The sequence below is a fragment of the Lipotes vexillifer genome, unplaced genomic scaffold (genome assembly GCF_000442215.2).
Source record: "Lipotes vexillifer unplaced genomic scaffold, Lipotes_vexillifer_v1.1 scaffold1209, whole genome shotgun sequence".
Lineage (NCBI taxonomy): Eukaryota > Metazoa > Chordata > Mammalia > Artiodactyla > Lipotidae > Lipotes > Lipotes vexillifer.
Genome location: NW_006786251.1, coordinates 426646 through 446221, shown reverse-complemented (window position 1 = coordinate 446221; position 19576 = coordinate 426646). Strand labels below are relative to the sequence as shown.

Genomic DNA, 19576 nt, shown 5'->3' with positions numbered 1-19576 from the left:
CCTGCTGAGGAGCAGTGACACCATGTCCACATGTCCTTCCTGAGCTGCAAGATGGACAGAAGCAATTCCTTGCCGGGTAACTGCGTTTGCATCAGCACCATATTCCAGCAGAGTTGTCGCTATGTCCATCTGGTTCTTTTTGGCAGCAATGTGCAGTGGTGTATAACCATTCTGTCAACAGAAATCACTTGGTCACATGCCCAGTCACAAGATAAAAATGTGTGCAGTGCATTTTCAAATAGTATGCTTCCCTTTCTAGTGATTTTCTTTGATGGTTTAAAAAATTCCTCAGCAAGTAAGCAAACACTGAGAAATCAAGAAGTGCTAGTAACATAGTGCCCTCATATCTCCCACATTCCTAAATAGGGAAAACGTACTATAGAGAGTTTAATGCAAAAGAGTCAAGAGTACCAGTGGTTTTACAAATGGATGGTAGCACTCCCTAGCACAGGTAGTTGTGTTAGTAGGTGCTCAATAATTACTTGCCTTACATATCAGGAATGAGAGGAAACCCAACTAGGAAACAAACAAATGGTACCACCGGGGCAGGTTCAGAGCCATTATTCAACCTTTAAAATCCCTTTACTAGCCTACTGCTTACAAGTGGAAATTTTTAATTTTCATGGTAGTCAAGATACTGTAATCTGCTCCCATTTGCCATTCTGATTGCCTCTTTTATGAAACTCCAGTCATGCCTCAGCTAGACTGGTCCCCAAACAACATATGGCTCATGTTTCTGTCTTGCCTTACTCTACCAAGAATGCTTTTCTCCAACATGCCCTTGGGACCAGCATCTTTCATTTGAAGGCTCAGCTCAAGGGTCACACCCCCATGAAGTGTTTCACCTCCCCTTCCACTCTTTTTTTTTTTTTTTTTTCTGCGGTCCGCGGGCCTCTCACTGCTGTGGCCTCTCCCGTTGCGGAGCGCAGGCTCCGGACGCGCAGGCTCAGCGGCCATGGCTCACGGGCCCAGCCGCTCCGCCGCGTGTGGGATCTTCCCGGACCGGCGCACGAACCCGCGTCCCCTGCATCGGCAGGCGGACTCCCAACCACTGCGCCACCAGGGAAGCCCCTCCCCTTCCACTCTTACACCTGCCCCTCACTTGGCTGACTCCAGTCAAAATCCCGGAGATGTTTAGCGGCAGTCTTCTTCATATAACTAACATGCAGATTTGTTAAGGGCAAGTATTGTGCCACATTTGTCTTTGTATCTCTAGAGCCTGGCAATGACTGGCAAATCCTTAGATCTGAGTCAAGCTTACTAGAGCTTTCAGAACATTCTGGGATCCTTCTGTTGGTTGACTTCTGATGCTCAGAGATGGAAGGAACCAAAATCCCTTTGACAAATTGTTAATAAGCTGCTTCAGGAGCCCTCGGAGTGCTCTGTCCTAAGGAAAAAGGTCCCCTGCCTTAGGGAACCCTGTCCTGACTCACAGTCATTTAAGAGGAATCCAAGATTACATTTTGACATGGGCCTGAAGCTAATTACATAAAAAATGCCAATGAAAAACTAGAATTTTTTTGGGGGGGGGGTATAGACAAGAGGATTTAGAGAAAGAAAATAGAAAGAAAAAAGAATAATTAGAATTTATAAAATACAAATAGGATTTAGATTTGGGAATATGGTCCAAATCTGGGCAACAGGTCAGTCACAATCTTTCCAAGCCATAAGGATGGGTCAGAAACAACTCAGAGGGCAGTGGGGGGCTACCGGTCGACCAGCCTGCTGTAATTAACCCTCATGTTTATGTCAGTGGTATGTTCTACTGTGACAGCATTGCTCCCTTGACAAACATTCTTTCTATATTTGATTCTAGAAGATTTAAGGTTGCTGGATATCAACTGAAGAAAGTGGAAATGCCACTTCTAGACTCTTCTGAAACCAGCCTCTGCCGAACAGGATGGGCCAGGGTAGATTTTATGCTCCTATTTTTAGTTTTGACCTATTGCCATCTGGAAACCCCAGCTGACCTCAGAAGCATTTAGCCCTCTGCTCAGACACACCCTAAAGAGATCGCCTTCAGAGCCTAATGCAGATCTCTGGATTGAGCCCAACTCTACAGTGAGTGACAGGAGGGGGTGAGCGGTTTTACTACCATTCCCACCCCTGAATAAAAGAGGAAATTCACAAAGCAGTGCTAGGAAACCTGATTAGTCAAGACTCTTAACACAAACTAATTAGAGTGGTAAAGGCAAGATAAAGTCAGAACGAAGCTTCTAATCATGCATCTTATCAGTCAGTAACTTCTCAACCTCTAAAGGTAAGTCAGTATCCTCTGAGATGTGACAATCCTCTTGATTACTTTTAATTCCACCAAGAAATCACTGACTCTTAAAAAACAGAGAAGCTCTGACATCTGTATAATGCATGCCAATTCCAGACGAGTTACTCATTATTACTGAGGGGTTTATTCTGAGCTCCTTACCTGAGATACAAAGGAAAGTATAAGGCAAGGGAAAAACAATTTAGGGTATTATTTTAGAATGGCTAGTTCATCTCAGAAAGACTTAAGAAATATTTCGAATAATAAACAAGTAGTTTATCTTGAGACCTATAATAAAATTTTCTAAAGTTCCTAACTTCTTTCTAATTTCTAGAAAGTTAAAGGATTCTTACTTGCCATACTAAAGGAGACAGATACATTTATCAGAAGGGACATAAAATAGTGAGAGACTGAACTAGAGAATAATCTTAATCAATACTTTTTTCCTCTTGATGTAGAGGACAAAGTGCACGCCATGTGTCCTTTTGCATTTCAAGATTAAAAAAAGAGCAGATGTAATTTTAAATGATTAAAAGTAATATATTTACACTGTACTTTATATTTTCCCCCCAAACCTTCACAATCTCTACTGATCCATGCCAACAGATATACTGTACAGCTTATGAAAGAGAAATCTGACTAATAGTAAGTTAAGGCTCACTAACCCTTCCACAACCTGTGTCCAGGTTACTCCTGAACTCAAGCCAATCCTCTTTCCAGCACAGTGTCCTGCCTCAGGAAACAGATCTGGCTAAAATGGATTAGAGAAGCCCATCTAGTTTTTCAGCACCCTCCTTCCTCTTCCATTAGCTAAACTCACATCGTGTTTCTAGGGCACATGTGGGTAAGAAAATATGCCCGCAATTCTACAAAAGGGAAGAAAGGGCAACAAGAAAGCATCACGTACTCCAAGAAGAAAGGATGTGAATGAGGAAGAGGTAGCATGGAAAGCACGGCTGTCTGTCATATCCATATGCATGCTTAGCTCTGTTGAGTTTCTGTCCCTCCTTTCTCACCACTACCTGAATTCAGAAATGCTGTAGCCTCCCTAGAGGAAAGAAGGTTATTTGCCTACCCTATATCCATTCTCCTTCCTTCCTTAATAAAAGAACCTTTGGTGTTGTGCCCTGCTGAAAACTACATTTCCCAGCTTCCCTTGCAGAAAGAAGTGGCCAATGAGATGTAAGGAGAAATGGCTGGGTGGAGCTTCTGGCAATGCCCTGCTGTCTGACTTTCTTTCTTCTTCTTCTTTCTTTATTTTTTTAATGTTGTGTTTTCTCAGTCCATCCTACTGGTGATTAGGGTACTTACTACCACGCTATGAGGGCACATTTATCCGTCTGCTTTTCAAATATTACTCCTCTACCTTCTTCCAACCCACTGCTCCTCTTTTGCGATGTCCTATTCAGTTTCAAGAAATCAGAAAAAAATGACAAAACAAATTTAATTTTGTTTAAAAAAGTTTAGTCCCTATGAAGACCCATCCTACCTATACGTGACAGGCCCCCCCAAGGGGGCCGGCCTGAACAGTAAGAGCTGCCCCTGTGGGCTACCCGTGTCTGACTTTCTTTACTACCTGGCAGCCTGAGTAACAAGAGCTGGAAGAAAGACCCAAAAAAATCACAGGAAATTTTCTTTAGCACTCTGGAAACACTGAACCAGCAACACCACCTGCCTACCTCCAGACTGCTTATGACAAGAGAGAAAATAGAACCTCGTCAGTTTAATCCACCGTAGCTAGGTCTTTTTTCTACCAGGTGAACCAAACCCTAACTGATAGAACTGGCTTTGCTCAGGATCAAAGACTAGAAAAAGCTCCTGACCAGGACCACGGCCTCAGAAAGTGGGGATGGTTGGACATGTGTCAGATGTGGCATACAGAGACTCTTACGGAGGTAACTGCACTATGGGAATGAGAATGAATGTCCTCTTAGAAAAGCCTGTGTTCAATTGACTGTAAAAGATATGCTGAAGGCTAAAGGGCTGTTAAAGAACTGCTTTTCGACTCTTTGTCACAGCTGTTTTGCAGATAGGGAACCGCGAAGTCTTGTTGGACAAATACGAAGCTGAAAATCAACTACAAATATATCAACTATTGGCCTTTTTCAGAGTTATTTGTGGATGAAAAGGTGGACTGGACTCATTTTGTTTCACTTATTTATGACTTTTGTCAATTCTAAACTACTTAGCACTAGTTATGACAAAATTATTACTCTCACGTGAGGAATGAATAGTTCACTGATTAATTATTTACTGGTTGCCTGCCATGAGCCTGAGGGTATTTATAACATAAGAAAAGTGGCCCAGGCTTAAAGGGATATGAAAATAAACAAATGAGATGGACAACTATTAAATTTCGTTGTAAATTTTTCTCATTGTAAAACTTGTGGTCAAATATACGTTACATAAAACTTACCATTTCAGTGTACAGTCAATGGCATGACGTACATTCACAATGTTCTCTGTTCATTACCACCATCCATCTCTAAACTGAAACTCTACCCATTCAACACTAACTCCCCATTCTTTCCCTCCCTCAGCCCCTGGCAACCAGCATTCTACATTGTGTCTTCACATGAAATCATACAGTATTTGTCCTTTGATACGCCTGGCTTATTTCACTCAGCACAGTACCTCTGAGGTTCATTCATGTCGTAGCATGCGTCAGAATTCCCTTCCTTCTTAAGACCGAATAATATTCCACTGCATGTATAGACTACATTTGGTTTATCCATTCATGCTTCCATGGACACGTGGGTTGCTTCTACACTTTGGCTATTGTGAATAATGCTGCTAGTCACGTTTTTTTTTTAAATAAAGTTTTTTCAAAAGTCAAGGAATGGCTTTATGATAGAAAGGATGTCAGGGCTAGAAATTATGGGAAAAAGCTGCTCTTAGATAAAAAGCAAGTGTGGGGGCTTGATTTTGAATTGTAGATTTCACTGGGTACAATCCTGAAGACGATGGGGCAGGAGATGATTGAGAAATACAGGAAAAAAGGTTCTGAAGAGAAATAACTTTCAAAGATCACATACTCTCTAAATGGAGAAAGTACCTGAAAACTTTATCTCTGAAAGTATCCAAAGTAATTTAGAATAGCCCAAATTGTTTGATTTGTGTGTACAAGAGATTTGATCTAAACACCAAGTTTAAAGGAGAACACTATAGCTGCCCCCAAATGGAAGAGCTAAACAAATATAAAAAGCCAGAGGGATGCTAAAAGTTCCTTCAACCAACAGTACTTAGGAAAAGAATGGGATAGCATTTAAACTGTGCTCTGTATCATTCCGGTGTTCTCTGATCATAGGTACCTGCTCAACAACAGCGAACTCATTAAACCAACAGCACTATGCTAACCTATCTTTAAATAAACTCTTTATGATTTGCTTCTCAAGTCAGAATACCAGAGTCATAAGAAAGCCATTCACTCTTAATATCTCTTTTCTGAGAAATCTGTTATCTACTGGTCAAAAATGACCTAACGGGGCTTCCCTGGTGGTGCAGTGGTTGAGAGTTCACCTGCCGATGCAGGGGACACGGGTTCGTGCCCCGGTCTGGGAAGATCCCACATGCTGTGGAGTGGCTGGGCCCGTGAGCCATGGCCGCTGAGCCTGCGCGTCCGGAGCTTGTGCTCCGCAATGGGAGAGGCCACAACAGTGAGAGGCCCGTGTACCGCAAAAAAAAAAAAAGACTTAACAATAAGAATAAAGATTCTCCTACTGTATAGCACAGGGAACTACAGTCTGTATGCTGTGATGAACCATAATAGAAAAGAATATGAAAAGGAATGTACATATCTGTATAACTGATTCACTTTGCTATGCAGCAGAAATTAACACAACATTGTAAATCAACTATATTTCAATAAAATAAATTTACAAAAAAGAATAAAGATTCTCCTTAGCAATAATAACAACACATGAGCAAAACCTCTCAACTTATTTTATTAAGCACACATAAACCGCTTGAAGGCAATGTTTTATGGCCCGGAAAATGTAACACATATTTTATAACTTTGACAAATGAGAACTTTCTTACTCCCTCTGGCTGTTCTTATGTTTTTAGTCTGGCTAAAGAGGACTTCAACTTTTTTTCCTGGATTTTCCTCAGGCTCCAGGACATCCTGGATTTTCAAGGAATATCAATGGACAAGTAAATATTTATTGAGCATCTACCACAGGAGTTGACTAAACAGCTGAAGGCGCAGATTTCCTAAGGCACTTATATTTCCATGATCTTTAAGCGATGCCTAAACTAGGAGGGTGATACAGATGAAGCCAAAGTAAATATACGTATAGAGACTGCCCGTCAGTCTCCTCATGCTGTCACATTACAGGTACCTTTGCAGCCGCGTGGGGTGAGGCTCCTTGGTCCAGAAGCAGAAGGGCCACTTTCTGATTATCGTAATGTGCAGCTACATGCAGTGGAGTTAGCCCGCTCTGAAAACACGTGCAGAAACAACAACCAGTGTCAAAGTGCCTTAATGTCAGAGGCCTACATTTAGGAGATGGGATTAGATTGGATACAACACACAGGGCAGTTTACATTCCAGTTTCCACAACACTTGGACCCCAGCTTTCACCTCCTATTTCTGCAGTCATCTTCATCCTATGAGACTTAAATATGGATTAGTTATAATTTAGGTGGCTGTTGGTGAATGTTAGCAAGTGCTTGTTTTTTGTTATCATGGGAGTGGCCTGTTACAAGTTGGCCGATGACCCCATACCTTCCCAGCAGCATCTGGAGATGCACTTTTCTGTAGCAGGAGACTGGCTACTTCAAGCTTCCCATATTTTGCTGCCACATGAAGGGGAGTAAATCCTTTCTGAAAAGATAAACATAAAAATAATGAATAATAGAAACGATACAAAGGCATCACTTTTCTAGAACTGAGGCATTATTCTAATGGTGAAGAGCAGTTAAGCCTGTACTTAAGGACCAAGACTGGTAGATAACAGTTCAAGAGTCCCCTTTTCAACACAGATGAGCAGCAGATTTAATCTTTCTCTTTCTGTTGGCTCGGCCATGAGACACTAATCCTGGGGCTAGTCAGGTATCTGACAAGGATGAAGCTGGAAAGCTGGATCTGGGCTTATTCTAGGGCCATCTGGGGATTTCACATTGTGGGAAGAACAGGTTATAGGGTCCAGGCCCAATTTGGATTTGGAGGGCTTGGAAAAATCTAGGACAAGTCTGGACCTCCCATAACCTCCCACATCACCAGACTGGAGCCTTTCTCTTCCCCTTTCTTTACTGCCACACATATACACACGTCTGTGTGTACGACCCGGTCCTTAGGGGTAGGAGTCAGAGATTCTCACACTTCAGCCACCACAGGTGAACTGAACAATAACACAGGGTTCTAACTCAATAAATAGGCGAGAGTTGGATACTGAGAGTTGAGTTCTTCTTGCTTCCAACTCTTACAAGGATCTGGGTATCAACCGGTCAGTCACCAGGCACAGCTAGGGCCCCAAGCACGAGGCAGGGATTAGAGGGTCGTCAACATATTTGACCCCATGGGACCATAGCCAGTTAGAGTAAGTGGGCAGCTCGTATGGTGGAAAGGCCGGGACACTCAAAACCCCATCGCCCATTCCTCTGTTTCACATGTTAAATGAGATCTAGGAACTTGCATATCTACTGAAGAGCCTGAAGAATCACAGGGGGTGAATTTTGAGAAAGTCATCATTTGTTCGATAGTTTTCCAAGTATTTGTAATCACTGTAATTATCTTCTGCATTGATTACACATTAATGCTTCTTCTCTGCATCTAAAAAAGGGTGTAACACCAATTTCTAGCTTTCTAAGACATGCCATGGGCCAATTCATCTTGCTATCACACTTGCTAGCTTATGTAGGATCAGAGAAAAATGAGCTCTAAATTTTGCATTCTGCACTTGAAAAGCAACTGTGTGGTGGGTTATTACCGTAAGGCATCAGAGCTGAGATAAAAACAAAAACAAAACCTATAAATCGGAAAAGAAAACAACAAAAAAAGCAGCGACAACAAACCAAGAAAAATACACCTCCTGCTTTGAAAGTATTATAAAAGCATTAACCAACTGAGCTTTGATAATGTGGTTTGTATACCTGGCCTCAGCAACAGAAATCTGTGGCTGTGTTTTTAAAGCACCCTTTAAATCTATCAAATAACTTGCAAGAAATATCTGACTCCAGATATCAATAAGGTTTCATTAGAAGATGATGTACTGAGAAATGTAAGATATACACACACACCAAATCACCCTGCCCCACCCCAGGGCTTTGCTGGCCATGTTAATCCTGGGGTCCAAGTATAGTTGCTGTTGTACAGCTTTTGTACCTATTACCATGCAGGAAACTGTAAAGAGAATGTTTTTTGGGGGACACAGCAGGATTCTAAGACTGGCTTTCATACCTTTGTTGTTATAGATAAAGATGCGCCATGATCCAAAAGGAAGGCGGCTACGTCCTCATGCCCCTCTCGGGCTGCAAGGTGGAGTGGGGTGTACCCAGAAGTCGTGGCTGCATTTGGAGATGCTCCTTGCTGTAACAGCTGTTGTACTATATCTGCTTTCCCCAATCGTGCAGAAATGTGGAGTGGGGTTTGGTCATCCTATGGGACAAGGTAAAAATTCAGGGCTGATGAGCTGAGAAAACAATGATGCCACTGTGAAAAATACAGGAAACTTCACTGCTTGGCATCAGAGGCTACATTCAACTCTTCGATTCAATACTAAAAAGAACCTCATTTATATTTTTCTTTAAGTTTCAGAAAGGTGGGGATGGCAGATCTAAGCACTTTAAACACCCTCTGAGTAACCTATTAGCGTGAGAATTGTGAAAGGCAGCTCTATCTAGAAATTATCCCCATTCCCTCCTGCTATACTTTAGCAATTTTTAAACCTCTGATGACTCCTTTTTGGGGGAGATAAGGGAATGTATCCTGGGAAAACGGAAATACCTGGGAGGGATATTATACCTCCATCAGTTCTCATGTACTCATATGTAATGAATTATTTTATCGGTGCTGCCTTCCCACAGTCAAAAGTGGGAGGAGGGGAGAGGGCAGTGTAGGATGGTTGAGGAAGGTTCCCAATTAAGATGGGGGCTGACAGCCAGCCCATCCTCTGCTTGCCGAGCTGTCATCCAGGTTGCATCTGCCTGGAGTGGAAGGCACCTTATTACAGTTCACCCAAGGACACAAGGCACTCCTAAGTCCTTCACCCTGAGGGCCTTATCCCCACGTTGGAGGGGTATCTTTTCCTTGTTTGCCCAAAGATGCCCTCTGGAGAGAAATCCCCTACGGGGATGTGAAAAAGTCCAGGTAAATACTTTATGTAGGGCAAGTAGAGAGAAGAGGCTGGAGCACGGGGCACTGCTGTGCAAAGGTAAGTAAGATGACAGTCAAGATCAAAGCAAGAGGGTCTATGTAACTAGTAGGAAGTGTGAGAAGTTAGGGGAGATGCCACTGGCTATGGAAGTCAGGCTCTTAACAATGATACATACTATCTCTTTAATGAGATAACTATACATCTTATGGTCAATTTCAGCTTGTGGGTGAAACCCTGGGTGAAACCCTAGGCGAAAGGCTTCATATGTAACAACACTCAAAAATGTGAGGTTTCTTGTCAAGGTAGAGTACAGCCTCTCTTAACCAATCTGCTTAACTGATTAACCAACATCCTCTAGATCAGGGGTCAGAACAGTAAAATCCAGGGGCAAAATCCAGCTGCCACCTGTGTTTTTAAATAAAGTTTTATTGGAACACAGTCATGTCCATTTGCTCATGTATTAAATTATGTACTATTGCTATTATCACTCTGTAACGACAGAGTTGAGAGTTTGTGGACAAAGACAGTACCCTGTGAAGCCTAAAATATTGATGATCAGGCCCTTTACAGAAAACGTTTGCGGAGCTTTGTTTCTAGGTCCTCTGTAAAATCTACCAGCTGGCACCACGATACACTGGACACTTAAGGTTTATAGTCTGCTGACTAGAATGTTGCCACTACCTTTGTACCCACCTGTGGATTTTATGTTTACAAAGACCTAGTTGTGTTTGTTCCCACGCTAGTGTGTTCATACTAGTACTTTTCTAGTTTGTACTATGTTTACACTAATTATATAATGACATAATATGTTAACAGGTAAAATATGAGTACGAAAGGAAAGGCTTTAAGAACACTAAGTTAAAAGCCTTGGAGAGCCTCGGTAGACATTGATTAAAAACCAACTTCTATGGGGGCTTCCCTGGTGGCGCAGTGGTTGAGAGTCCGCCTGCCGATGCAGGGGTACACGGGTTCGTGCCCCGGTCCGGGAGGATCCCACATGCCGCGGAGCGGCTGGGCCCGTGAGCCATGGCCGCTGAGCCTGCGCGTCCGGAGCCTGTGCTCCGCAACGGGAGAGGCCACAGCAGTGAGAGGCCCGCGTACCGCAAAAACCAAAAAACCAAATAAAACAACTATGGGACTTCCCTGGTAGTCCAGTGGTTAAGACTCCATGCTTCCAATGCAGGGGGCACAAGTTCAATCCCTGGTTGGGGAAGTTCTGAATGCCACACAGCCAAAAAAGAAAAAAAAGACAAAAAAAACCAAAAAACAACTATGGTCAAACTACGTATGGGTAGGAGAGCTGAATAGACTGGGGGAAAATTATAAAAGTTGAGAAATATCCTGTAGTCAAACTGCTCTGCAAATGCCTCAGTTTTCTGTTCATTTAATCCTAAACTAGAAACTACAAAGTATGTAATTAAATGACAAATAAATGTACATTTGTATATTGAAGGGCTAAAATTAAATGGTTGCGGTATTAACATATCTATTTACGATTCTTGACCTAAACTGCCATTTTTTAAAAAAAATTGGTAAATTATAGTTTATTCATGCACTGAAAAAAATCATTAAAAAAAAAGCTAAACATCAATAAATAAACAAACAACAAATTTTAAACTGCCATTTTGATAACCAGACCAACTACCATCAAGACAGGGACAGATAGTGAGTTTCTCCTGGAGGGTAAATGCCAGGCAGAGAATGACGCATTCAGACTCAGCCCTTGGACTTCCCCAGCTGTCTAGCGGTTAAGGCTCCACCTTCCAATGCAGGGAGCGTGGGTTCGATCCCTGGTCTGGGCACTAAGATCCCACATGCCGCAACGTGCGGCCCAAAACAAACAAACAAACAAACGAACTCATCCCTGATGTTCTTCTATATTCTATGTTCCATGAACAACTCTGACCGAGTCTCAGGGTTTATGGTTTCACAACTTGCAGAGAAAAAGTTCAAACTCTCTTTTTCCTTTTGTGGCTCTGACAGCTGACATCTAGGTCAACCAAAAGAACTCAATTATGCTTCCAAACTGTGCTTGTTTTAGAAGCTTTGTGCATGAGCCCTTCTCCATAGAGTGCAAACAACTGTGGGCCAATTCTAGGTTTGTTTCCTAAGCCATTAGGGACGAGCAATGTGCCAAGGACACAAAGCTCTTGTTCTATTTCATTTTGTTAAATAATTGAGTAGATACACATACAGGGAAGGGATGTTTTCAACATCCCTTGGGTAGAGACTTTTGTCATTGGTGGTGGTTCATTACTTTAAAAGAGTGATCCTGGAAGAAAGCATGCCTATGTTGAAAGGTTTTATTAAAATCATTTCTTCTCTCGGCCGCAAACACTTCCACGCTCGGCACATACCTTAGCTTTAGCTTCTACCTGAGCGCCGTCTTGCACCAGATACCGCACGACTTCGGCCTGGCCGGACCGAGCTGCCATGTGCAGCGCTGTTTCTCCTCTCTGGGGAACAGGAGCCGTTAGGTAACTTAAGGTAACTTAACGGCAGCTCTAAAGAAGACTGGCCTATTTGCTTTGCATAAAGTTGATGATGGAGGGTTGTTTTTTTTTTTTTTAAATAAAAAGTAGTTCCAAGCACTTCCTTATTGAAAATAGGAAAGATAGGAAATCAAATACACAAGAATTTCCCAGGAACCTGGTCCATGATGGAAGACATCAGTGTAAGCCCAGAGCGCACGGCAGGATCAGAAGCCATGCTCAATAATCTACAGTGTAGCCTCACTGGGGGTTCAAAGGCAAATGCTATGGGGCCAAGCAGGAGGGTAGGCGAGTGAAGAGGGCAGATGGGGGACTGCTCCTGGAGACAGGCCAGGCCTTATCCTGGCTGGGGGAGGCGCTGCTAGCTGGCGTCAGCAGGCTCCTTCAGTACTCTTTGGGATGCCAGCTGTATCATGCCATACCTTCCTATTTTTCAAACACAGCGGCAGTCTGGATATTTGTGTATATTTCTTGAATGCTGGTCAAAAAATCAGAGTTCAAAACAAAAGAAAACCAAAAATGCTGCACAGGCAACACAAAACACACCCGAGGGCCAGACTTGGCTTGCCCTTGGTTTGCGTTTCCTACTTTATCTCAACAGGTCATTATCCTTTTGGGCATTATCCCAAGGGGTTATTTTCTTTGCCACTGGACTTCCCCCGCCTCTGCTGCTTTTCACCAAACGGACTTTAATTCAGATGATCTTTTCATTTATTTAATAATAAAAAAAGGAAAACAACATAGAAAACACATATGGATTGAAATGTAAAAAGTAATAAAAATCAAATATATTCTCCCCCACACAAGTGATGCCCACCTTTACTTTTTATTTTAAAATTATACATTTATTTATTTATTTTTGGCTGCGTTGGGTCTTCGTTGCTGTGCACAGGCTTTCTCTAGGTGTGGCGAGCAGGGGCTACTCTTTGTTGCAGTGCGCGGGCTTCTCACTGCGGTGGCTTCTCGTTGTGGAGCACGGGCTCTAGGCACGCGGGCTTCCGTAGCTGTGATGTGTGGGTTTCAGTTGTCGTGGCTCATGGGCTCTAGAGCACAGGCTCAGTAGTTGTGGCGCACAGGCTTAGCTGCTCTGCGGCATGTGGGCTCTTCCCGGACCAGGGCTCGAACCCATGTCCCCTGCATTGGCAGGCGGATTCTTAACCACTGCGCCATCAGGGAAGTCCCAGTGCCCACCTTTAAATTACTTTTTATAGATACTGCTTTGCTTTATAGGACATCCACCTCCATGGAAGGATATGCAGAGATACAGTTCACACAAAACTTGTTGCTATGTTTCCTGGAAAGGTGCTGAGGATGTAGGTGACCATGTTACCCAGTGTTCTCTTTGTAAAGGAAAACCTTCTCTCCTGGCGTTAGTACCAGGAAAGACTGCATTTCAGCTGAGAGCTGGTCTGACGTGGATGTGCTGACTCAAGCTGCTGGAAGACACAGAGACTTTCGGGGGCCTACCTTCAGGGTGAGGACGCAGGACCTTATGGTTTGCCCTTTCTGTGCCAGAATGTTCCTCGTTTTATTTTTACTTCTTTGGTGCTCATGAGTCCAACCAGTGTTCTTATGCTTGTGGTCTGGGGTGCTAAGATTGTTATGCTGCTAAACTTACAATTTCGTAAAACAGTGTCAGAGGCCACATGCAGATCGAGGGTGATAAGTTACTCCTCTGACATTTACTATGAAGTGAGTCTCATGGTTCTGCAGAGCAATGCTTAGGGTGAGAAAACAACAACATCCAATAATGAACTGAGTTCCATGGGTTTGCGATAACACTGTTGAGCATGCTGAAGAGAAATTACTTTGAAGTTACTTGAAATCACAATAAGGAGAGTGTTGGAACCACCTTCTCAACATGCAACACTTATTTTTTAAAAAAATTTTATTCAAGTGTAGTTGATTTACAATGTTGTGTTAATTTCTGCTATATAGCCAAGTGACTCAGTTATACATATACATTCATTTTCATATTCTTTTCCATTATGGTTTATCACAGGATATTGAATATAGTTCCCTGTGCTACACAGTAAGACCTGGTTGTTTATCCATCCTCTATATACTAGTTAGCATCCGCTAATCCCAAACTCCCAATCCATTCCTCCCCCAACCCACTCCCGCTTGGCAACCCCAAGTTTGTTCTCTATGTCTGTGAGTCTGTTTCTGTTTTGTAGATAAGTCCATTTGTGTCACATTTTAGATTCCACATATAAGCGATATCATACGGCATTTTTCTTTCTCTTTCTGACTTACTCTGCTTAGTATGATAATCTCTAGGTCCATCATGCATGCAACATAATGCTTCTGTTGAAACAAAACTCTCCCTGTCCACAAAACTTTATTTTTTAAAGCATAGTATTCAGTAGTAATATACACAGTCCCTAAGTCTTAGCAATTTGTGACCAGCTAGTGATCGAATGGATCTTGCCTTTGAAATAAAGGAAACCACAGGTATTTTCAAAATTTTGCCCTTTTTTTAAGTACTCAAGTTAAATGGGAATTAATTTACCTATAACAAAAATAAGTAGATTGAGAGCAATTGTTTCCAGTTTCATAAATGCTCACAATTAGACCTACTTTGTTCAAAGGATACTTACCACGTTGGTGGTATTTGGTGAGGCTCCATGATGCATTAGTTGTGACACGATATTTACATGTCCCATGAAGGCAGCAACATGGATTGGGGTAAGGCCCGACTGGGGAGAAAGAGGGAGATGTCAGTTTGTTGGCTTATTTTAAAAAGGGTTTGTCTGCCTGCCCGCCCGCCTACCTGCCATCCATCCATCCAGGCTAAGATAACCAATTTATTGATCAGATCAGAAAACATCAAGACATCACCATTACATCATAGATTTTATAAGGCAAACGTATCAATATTCATCATGTCTCTAAAGCACGTTCCGTGATTATGAAAGGCCTACGTCACAACCATTAAAGAAGAAAGATTTATTTCACACATTTTATATAGCTCTATAAAAAATATTTAGAGAAATACCTTGAAGGTTTTTTCCCTTTGCTACTAAGCCTTCCTTATCCATATGACTCTCTGTGTGTGTGTGTGTGTGTGTGTGTGTGTGTGTGTGTGTGTCTGTGTGTGGAGGGGGGACACTTGTGTGATTACATACACAATAGCAAAAATTCAACTTTTATTTCAGATCCTATTCTGGCCTTTTAATAAGGACTCCCATGCTCTCAGAATCACTGATTATATTACAGTGAAAGAGCAGGGTGGAAACACAAAGCTATCCCTCTAAGAAATGAGCAGATCAGCATTAACTGTCCCAATCATTTAAATTTTTATCTTTCTGCATATTATAAATCAAGGTGATATAATTAAGGCAAATAGAACAATGGTCACTAGACTAGACCTTAATTTTCATGTGTGCTTCCAAGTCCCCCTCACACACACACCCACAACCACTGGTGCTTCTTGCATAAAATGATTCCATTTTCAAATTTTCAGAATTTAGTCCCACTTATACCATGAACATCATAATTTGGAAAAAAATACATAATATGGCTAGATAAAGCTGAGAGAGAAGGAGACAACTAATTTCAACAGAAATTTGAGTAATGTCAAAAAATATGTTAAAGGAATTCTGTACAATGAAAGAAAGATAGAAAACAGAAGAGGTAGAATTTTGGTTGCCCAGACTTCAAACAGTGGGAACTGAGGAAAACGGGGAAGGAAAATTTTGTTATAATTCGGCACCTTTTCCCATCAGCAGGGGGAGTTGTGAGGACGTGGTCTGCGCCGCCTTTCCGAGGGAGTACAGGGCTGGCAGTGGCAGCTTCTCATCACAGGCTGGCATCTCTGGACACTTATTCAGACGCCAGTGAAAAATCTTTTATTTCAGAGCCCAGTTTGATCTTTAAAAAGGGCTGCCACGCACTGAGAATAAACTTACTATTTTATAATGAAAATAACTGGATGCCTACCATAAAGCCAAAAGACTCAGAAAAGAGCGAACCGGTATTAATATTTTCTATCATTTAGTATTTCGAAGTTGTAAGTGTTAGAAATCAAGGCAAATAATTCATTTGCAGATGAGAAACTGAGGCAAAGCAACAATGACTGGACTAGACCTGAGTTTTCACGTTAGCTTCAAATCCTAGAGTCTTCATGGCTGCATTCAACAAAACTTTACTGAATGACCTACTATGGCAACTACTGTGTTGCGGGTATATTAAGACCAGTAAGATTCTGGCCTGCCTTGGTGGAGCCTGCAGTTTTGGGGCGGGGTGGAGGGGAGTGGCTGGGTCATAAGTAAGCCAGCTGCACAAGAGCTTTGACGGAAAAATGCACAGGATGTGGCAATGGTCCCAAGGAGGAGCTCCTGGCCCAGGCCAAGGGTTAGGGGAGGATTCCCGGAGAAGGCAGCCCCAGATCTGGTCCTGAAAGACATACAGGACTAGCCTGGAAAGGGAGGGGCGTGACGCATGGAGGGTGTAGAGATATGGAGTGAACAAAAGGGAGTGCAGCCTAGGGAAGTGGATGCCAGGCTTGGTTTGCGTGGTGCAGGCTCAGCCCTGATCCCGATAAATCACTTCTCTGAGTTCTATGTCAGTCTGTATGAAGGAAACCGAGAGCTGCCCTTTTACTAACTTCAGCAACTCTGGGTTTCGTTAATTCTGAGTTTTTCCTGAGAGCAATCCTCACTTCATCAGTATGCAGAGGTTATGTTGTGCAGGGGTTCTCAACCGTGGCACACGTGACATTTTGAGCCAGATAGTTCTTTGTTGTTGGAGGCTGGGCTGTACACTGCAGAATGTTTAGTAGCATCTCTGGCCTCTGTCCACTAGATGCCAGTAGCACCATCCAGTTGTGACAACTAGAAATTCTTCCAGACATGGCCAAATGCCTCGTAGCGGGCAAAACCACCCCTAAGCACTGCATTACAGGATTTGAGGAGCAGTGCATGAATGGATTTCATGTAAATTATGCTTGGAGTGATGGCACGCCCCCATCCCCCCGCCTGCCTTGAGCACGACACACGTGTTTGGGTTATGCTTCTCGTCATGGTGGTGTATTTGCACACTCCTCCCACTCTTGTCTGCTCTCCTAAGGACTGGCAGCCCCTTGGGTGAAGGGTCCAGAAAGTAGTATGACACCCACACACAGCAAAACTAGCTGGTCGTCAGGGAGGGCACTGGGCCTCTGCCTGCTGAGGCTATACATGGGGAACCCCAGAAATCCTCCTCTTCTCACCTCGGTTACAGCTTGGATGGATGCACCATGTTTCAGAAGGAGTTCCATTACTTTAATTCGATTCTTCTTGCAGGCAATATGGAGAGGGGTAAAGCCATTCTGCAAGGGAAAAAGACACAGACCTATTGGATTACGTTCCGTTGAGATCTACTTCCACTGTGTATGGTAAAATATTTTTGCAAAAGTGATATTGTGTAAAGATTTGGAAATGAGCGGCAACAACGAGGGGTTAAACCGAATACAGATTCTCTTCTGGAAGAACAGGTAGTCTACCTGCCCTCAGGAACCCAAGGTGCCCTGCTAATCGCGAACAGGAAGCAAATTTTTGTCATAATCTCCTGGTAGTTAAGGCAAAATGGTCATGCGTCTTCTTAGACTATTTTATTCTGGAATTTATTTTCCAAATATGTCCCTCCTCTACCTCATTTCAAAGACAGACTAAAAACATCTCGGCCAAAATTGGTCCTCACAGCCAAAACTTCACCACTGCCCATTGTGACTTCTCTGCTGCATTTAAAAACAACTTCAAGACCTGGTCTGAAATGTTTTTATTTCTTCCAAGCTTTAAGATTCAAGTAGGTGCTTACTCCGAGGAAGCAGAAAGTTAAACAACCCAACATTAGTTGGATCATTTGGTTTAATATTTAATCTAGTAAAAGAACCTGCTTTTTAAACAAATTACTTACCAAACTGTACTGCCCGCTAAGTGAGAGAGACCATGGAGCATATTTTGGTCGCCACAGAGAACTGCAGAATATCAGGGCCCACCACGCAAGTTTAGGTCAAAGTCACCGCGAGTGCTTCTGTGGAGGTTTTGAAACCATTTACCAGACCATAGTCCATCCGGGGGTGACTGCCCACAACCTCCAGAACCTCCTAACGTTGTGAAATCTTCAGTCAGAGGAAAATGAGGATGAGAGCCCACACCCTGTTGTAAGGCTTTTCTTCTTGTGTGGAAAAATAAGTCATGACTGCTCATTTCTTTTCCTCGCTTCTCAGAATTCAAAGATATGCTTGATATCTTGGGCCAGTCAACAGCTCTTAAAATGCTGCTCCAGGAAAAGCATTTAGAATTACGATGGTGATGGAGCTGCCTGGGGTCTGGAGGGCTCCTCTCTCCCCATTCGTTACTGCCCACTCCGAATCTCAGGGCCCACAGAGTGCCAGAGGTGACCATATGAGCCGCAAGGGAACAGAGACCCTTCCTAAAATGGTTGATCAGATGACAGCCTTTACTGCAAAACTGCTAGTAAACGCACACGTTTTCCCTAGCACTTGGTGACATATTTTTTTCCTAAACATGAGTGCTTCTTCTGAACTAAATTTAAACAGCTTACTAACTTGGGACCATTTATTTTTCTAAAGACAACAAACACCATCTCCTTGTGAAAACCAAACTATATAGCAAAGCTCAAGGTTAAAGCAGCACGGCATTCTAGGAGTTAAGTACAAACTAGACCAAATTTTTGATTCGCAACTTGAGGAAACAATGACAGGTGATATTTCATTACCTTACATGGTTAACATCCTCACATCGAATTTCTGCTCACAAATTCCTAGACCTTTCATATTTAAGATGAAGTTTTCTGATCATTTTGCCTCGTATTTTCAGATCTCACAAAAAACTTTTAATTCACAGTTATCACTTTACCTACCAGAAGATAAGCTGACCAGCCCAGTCCTTTTGTACTTGTACAGTCTTTGGGTTTATTTATGTAAGAGAATCATGAGTGTGACCATAAAGAAGTTAATGATTTAGCCTCACCAGTCTTGCTTATGTTGGAAATAGAAGGGTTTACAGATTTTCCAGAAGGCCAGTTGAAGGTTGACAAGAAGTACACTTTACTTAACTAGACCTTCCATTTTCACCTCCTGAAAAGGAATCCCTTTACACGCAGGGGTAGCATGTGGTCAGCAAGACAACACAGGCTGGACTCCTCACCAGGGCTTTGGCGTTGGGGTTAGCCTTCTTGTCCAAGAGAACCTTGGCGACTTTGTAATGGCCACAGTGGGCAGCCACGTGCAGCGCAGTCAGGTAGTCATTGGTGACGTCGTCCACAGGCACGTTATGCTGGAGGAGAAGTTGGACGCAGTTTAAATGATCCCCCTGTGTAGCCATGTGCAGTGGAGACAATCCATTCTGGAACACAGAAGACAAGCAGAGTTTGTTGTTTTACCTTTCAGATGCGAATGTGCCCAACATAAAATACAGTACACATGTGAACAGATGAAAACCCCAGATTTGCACACGGAAATATACCTTTTCTCTCTCTCTCTCTCTTTTTTTTTTTTT

At 42.7% G+C, this 19576-nt stretch overlaps 1 protein-coding gene across 1 annotated transcript in view; it reads right to left on the bottom strand.

Moving 5' to 3' along the window:
* Positions 1–19576, bottom strand: part of ANK3 (ankyrin 3) — a 322709-nt gene that overhangs the window by 126481 nt on the left and 176652 nt on the right. Inside the window, exons 10-17 of the mRNA XM_007458433.1 lie at positions 19226–19423; positions 17284–17382; positions 14672–14770; positions 11937–12035; positions 8664–8861; positions 6990–7088; positions 6604–6702; positions 1–171 (exon numbers count right to left, since the gene is read on the bottom strand). The exon at positions 1–171 is cut by the window's left edge and continues 13 nt beyond it. Coding sequence (XP_007458495.1) covers positions 1–171; positions 6604–6702; positions 6990–7088; positions 8664–8861; positions 11937–12035; positions 14672–14770; positions 17284–17382; positions 19226–19423 — 1062 coding nt within the window. The remainder of the gene's footprint in view (positions 172–6603; positions 6703–6989; positions 7089–8663; positions 8862–11936; positions 12036–14671; positions 14771–17283; positions 17383–19225; positions 19424–19576) is intronic.